This window comes from Tribolium madens, unplaced genomic scaffold (genome assembly GCF_015345945.1).
Source record: "Tribolium madens isolate multiple individuals breed KSU strain unplaced genomic scaffold, Tmad_KSU_1.1 Scaffold_96;HRSCAF=242;Tcas5.2_LG5, whole genome shotgun sequence".
Taxonomy (NCBI): domain Eukaryota; kingdom Metazoa; phylum Arthropoda; class Insecta; order Coleoptera; family Tenebrionidae; genus Tribolium; species Tribolium madens.
The window spans coordinates 73,563-78,826 of NW_025401068.1; the positions used below are offsets into that span (position 1 = coordinate 73,563).

General features: G+C 33.5%; 1 protein-coding gene across 7 annotated transcripts in view; it reads left to right on the plus strand.

The window, feature by feature from the left end:
• The first annotated feature begins 2,649 nt into the window (after positions 1-2,649).
• LOC123012932 (muscleblind-like protein 1) overlaps positions 2,650-5,264 on the plus strand; it is a 47,935-nt gene continuing 45,320 nt past the window's right edge. For 3 of the 7 annotated variants that reach the window (XM_044411170.1, XM_044411172.1, XM_044411173.1), the window contains exon 1: positions 2,651-2,847. In XM_044411170.1, coding sequence (XP_044267105.1) covers positions 2,788-2,847 — 60 coding nt within the window. In that variant the 5' untranslated portion in view covers positions 2,651-2,787. Of the gene's footprint in view, positions 2,848-5,264 lie in introns of all 7 variants that reach the window. The other 4 variants (XM_044411168.1, XM_044411169.1, XM_044411171.1 and 1 more) reach the window with 2 other exon arrangements.

Consider the following 5,264-nt stretch of genomic DNA (forward strand, 5'->3'; position numbering starts at 1 on the left):
TAGTTAGTTGTCAATACAAGGATTCATAATTTAATTACAAAAAAACATTTTTACATTGGCCCCCCCTGCAGAGAAAACTATTGAACTACAACAGGCCACATTTTCCAAACGTTACATTCAAATAATGGCGGTCTTTGTACTATTTTTTCTTCAATCAGTTTAAAGTAATTATGTACTATAATGTAGCATATAGTAAAGGAGTTGTTATATAACTACATGAAGAAGTTTGTATTACTTTTTATTTGAAATTTTATTAAACAACATTTAATCTAAAAGGAGAATAAATATTTCAAATAAATTTTTAATCATTAAAAACTACACTAACCTCTTTCTTATTATTTTTATAATCTGTATCTGTCAAAAATTTCAGTAAAAAATTAAAATAAAAAAAAATCTGAATGAATTACTCAAACGATGTTCTGAGGTTTTAGTAACGCGCCCTTAAGATGTTGACACACTTTGTATAACTGTGGTGAAGAACTTTAACACCCCCAGAAAAAATAAATTGTTCACCACTAAACCCCCCCACAAACTCGCAGGGTTTTTTTCTGCTCTATCGAATGGAGCTGGTTCCATCTTCATATTATAGAGCAAGAGCCCGTGGTCGCCAGACCTTCGTCATTTTATAAAAGTTGAAAATTTGTCAGGGCATACTTGCAACACAGGTAGGAACGATGGGCAACTATGAAGTTTGGATCATCGTGGCTTTGGCAGGTAACGGGTAGCAAAGGTGTATAAAATACCAACTTAAATTTATCAAATAATAAAGCGTGATTTTTTTTATATTTTCTTTGAAATAATATTAGAAATTATCTCATCTATTGAGAGACTTAATATCGTGGCAACCCTTTGTTAGACACCCTTGAACTTTAATACATTGTAACTGTACTTACGTTATAACACAAAAGCTGAATTTTATACATGTTACTTGCATAACTATTAGAAGATGTTTTCTCAGTAGCCAGACAATTTCGACAGTTCTAAGTGCAGTTTTATAAAATAAATAACTAACTCACAAAAAATTGAGTAGGCTGCGATTTTAAAGTCCTTCGGATGGCAATCCTGATTTTTGACATCAAATGTCAGCGGAAACTTTGACAAGTTTGCATTTTATTTCTTTTGAGTGAAATTATGTTCACTTTAGAGCAGAAAATTTTTATTGCTGTACAAGACGAAAAGGGTGAATGGTCATTTTCATTTTCAGTTTGTGTGGAAAATTTTTAGCCCAGCATCCCAGCCAATGTGTTGCCAACTGTAGAATTTAATCGACGCCCACTCTAATTTATTTATTTTTTTGATCAGACCGCCTTGCGCTCGCACCTACTGCTACCCTATATGTTTGTCTAGCCGGGGGTTAGAACTGGCGAAACTGTATGGCTACTAATAGTTAGCCAACTAACATGTATAAAAAAAATAAATAAATAAATAAAAAATTAGAGTAGGCGACGATTAATACCCTACAGTTGGCAACACGTTGCAAACTGACGGGAGTCAATATTTAGGTTAGGTATGTAAAAACCATTGACAGTAATGACTCAACTAGCGCATCGCCGTCTCCATAGAAATAATCCTTTTCTCGCCTGGGCATTTTTTGAGTTCAAGTGATTCTCGTTGGCGCTTTAATCTGCTCCAATGCATTCTTTACGAAATACCCAGGCGGGATATTGATACATTTGATTAAGGAGGCGGTGGACTAGCGAAATCAAGCGATTTAAGTTGGTGGTGAAAAGAGACACAGTAAGGGAACATTAGGTAAGTCTTTTTTAAGAATCAATTGACAAGTGCCAAGGGACAAATTTGTTTCTTCGGCTAATTTTCGAATTTTTTTTTTTTTTTTTTGAGATTGATCCATTCATTCTTTGTTCAACGCCTTGAATTTTCTCAGGTGTCCTTTTTGTAGGACGTCTACTAATTTTTCTGCGTAACACACTACCTGTTTCTTCAAATAAATTTACGCATTTATGAATTTTATTGACGAGTTGTTGGTAAATGGCTGGAGAATCTGGGAATTTTTGCTGGAAATTTTCCACAGAAACTGGAAGTGAAAATGGTCATTCACCATTTTTGTCTTGTACAAGGTGCTGCATTTTGGATATCCAAATAGGGAATCTCCCAAACTAAAATGTTTAGCCAATAACGAGTGATACATTCATAATACAATTAATAATTGCTTAAACAATTGTTTTTAAATTATTAGTTAAAGTAAGTATTATTTTATTGTCACGGAAACTATGCTTGTACAGAAAACAGGGACTGTTTCAAATAGCGATTCCTGTGGGAGAAAGGTTGTTGGTTTGCCCTTAAAAACCTTAACAACTTGTATGTAGGGTTTTTTTCTCGAATGGAGCTGGTTTCATCTTCGTATTACAATTAGGGGCCGGAATATTGATAATTGTTTATAAGTTGTTAATTAAAGTAAATATTATTGTATTGTCACGAGAATTACGTGTGAATGCAAAATTTCAGCTTGTTCAGATGGTAGGAACTGTCTCAAATTTGACTCGCAAGATTTCGTGCAGACAGACAACAAAGGTTATATAATAAATAGCTATTTTATTCATACGACTATTAAACGTGCAAACTAAGAATTCTCACTGTATGGTTGCTGTACTTTTACCCTGTGAATCTATGAGTTTGTTGGACGGTGATTTTTTTATTTTTACTTTATTTTTTCAGGGTCGCTGCAATAGAGAAAAACCCCCTTGCAAGTACTTCCACCCTCCACAACACCTCAAGGACCAACTTCTTATAAATGGTAGGAATCACTTGGCGTTAAAAAATGCACTTATGCAGCAAATGGGTCTTACGCCTGGACAGCCCTTGGTTCCTGGTCAAGTTCAAGCAGTGGTAAGTAATCCGAAGTAGTACCAACTCTGACATGTTATTTGGTAATGCACGCTGATTTTTTATAATTTTGATTTTGTGTGCGGTCGGAGCGGGTTTATGTCAATCCTGTATTTCTCCATGGCCTACTTTATCTGTCTTCCGCTGCGTTATATACGGCCGTAACATAACGCGCCAAGAGTCAATTCTCTTAACCTCAAAAATATCGTATAAATCGTTTGGTAAGTAGTGCCATCTACTTGGTTAACAGTAAACTTTTTAGTTGATATTTTCACAGTCCTAAATTATAAATCACCTGCACCTCATTCAAAATTAGTTCTTTTTAAATTAATTTGTTACTGAAACGTTCGTCGAAGACTGAAACGACGAACTTGGTCGGCCATACGCGTGATTAGGTAAAGTAACAGTCTGTTGGTGCTGGCAATCCTCAGGGACAAGTAGCTATTTCCATTCTAATTCTAAAAATTTTCTCTAAAACTAAGCCGATTATAGAGAGGATTTATAGCATAATAAGACGAAAGCTGGAATATGTACGTATATTTGAGAACATTCTGTCTATTATAATAATGAGCAGTTGGAACTTAGGTAATAGTATATTATGATACGAGTTTTATAAGAAGCATTTTGTCGCACGCACGTGTTTAGGACACGACGAGCGCAGTGAGGAGTGTCATAAAGCAGTAAGTGCGACAATATGCCTTATAAACGAGATATCATACATTATTTTTTTTTACTCTGCACTTTTTTAAACAAAAAAATAAAAATTTTATTTTTGGCTTTACTTGTGAGTTATTACGGCATGATTTTTCTGTGTTTGGGTGTTGTTTTATTGTTTTTGTTATTGTTTGTTTGTTATGTTTGTTTAAATTTTGGAATTCGTAAAAATTGCAAAGTGAATGAAAAATGCCAAGTGAAACAATGATTTAAGGAAATGATTCTAGGAAAGAAAAATTAAAAATAATATTACTACGCCACTGGAAAAGCACATGCTGCACTTTATAGCAGTACGCATTTACGCGGCATTTCCACTTTTTTCAAATAATGCTCCCTCCTGTAAATACTATCTCCATGGTCTGTAGTCTTTAAGTTATCAGGTAGGTGATGCTAGTTACCGGTCGATTTTTTGAGGTTAGTAGAATCCATCCATCGGCAGTATGTTACGGCCGTATGGAGCGCAGCGGAAGACAGATGAAGTAGGCCATGATTTCTCATCTGGCTGTCACCACTTTATTCAAAGCAGCCATTGCTTAATGTAGAACTGCCGAGGGTACAAAAACTCCCTTTTTGTCTTGATCTTCTACGATTTCAGCCATTTTTCGTACAAGCGGTCACAAATGTTACAAGGAAAAATGTAATCAACTTGTCACAAAAATGTTTTTTTCTAGAGTGATTAGTGTGATTTAAATATTATTCTATTTTTTGTTCAAAATATCGTCAAAATTGAATAAAAACATAAATACGCAACGCGAATTAAACATTGTAATTCACTCAAAGTATGATCAACTATTTTTTTTTTTAATAGAACGGTACATACAGGCTGCGCCAGAACTCGCGCCCCAGAGAAAAATGCCATATAAGGTAAGATCCCAGGAACATGGAAAAATTGTTAAAAAAAATTTATCTATAAAAATTTCGGAGTTATGAGGGTTTAAATTTTGCACTTTGACTCTATTTATTTCTGTTGGAAAAATAATTTTCCAAGTTTTTTTGCTATAGGCTATTAAAAGAGGAAACAAGGAAGCTGTATCCTAAATTGTAACTCTGTTCAATGTTATTTGTGGCTTTTATTGGCAAAATTTTTGTACCTTTAAAAAAATTGTAAAAAAACATATACAAGATCATCAGTATCATTAAATACACATAAAAAAATGTCAAATGTCAAAATTTTTTGACAGATAGAATTTTTTAAACATTTTTTTCGTGTTCCTGGTATCTTACCTTACTTGAAAATTTTCTCTGAGGCGCGAGTTCTGGCGCACCTGTATATGTCTGGTTACATATTTTCATAGAACATGTTTTTCTGAATACGGGAATGCACAAATATTTGATTTTTTGTGACAAGATTTTTTTTAATAAATAAACATGCTGTCACTTGTAAAAATAAATAATAAGGTAAATTAATGAATAATAGTCCTTTTTTTCATGATATGAAAAAGTAGCATTTAGAGGGTCATTTGTGTCCTTTGTGAACGAAAGCCTCGTTTTCTTAACGCAATTACCTAAAAAAAACATAAATCCAAATATTATGTATTCAAAAAATATTCAAAAGTCACTTCTTACTACTCTCACTTATGTACTATTTAAATGCCTAAATTTAAAAACAGCAAAACACAACTGTGAAGAACTGATTTTGTGACTTACTTGTTGATTTTGTTTTTCATGGATATCTTTTTTCGTGGCAATTGGCACTTTTTATAAAT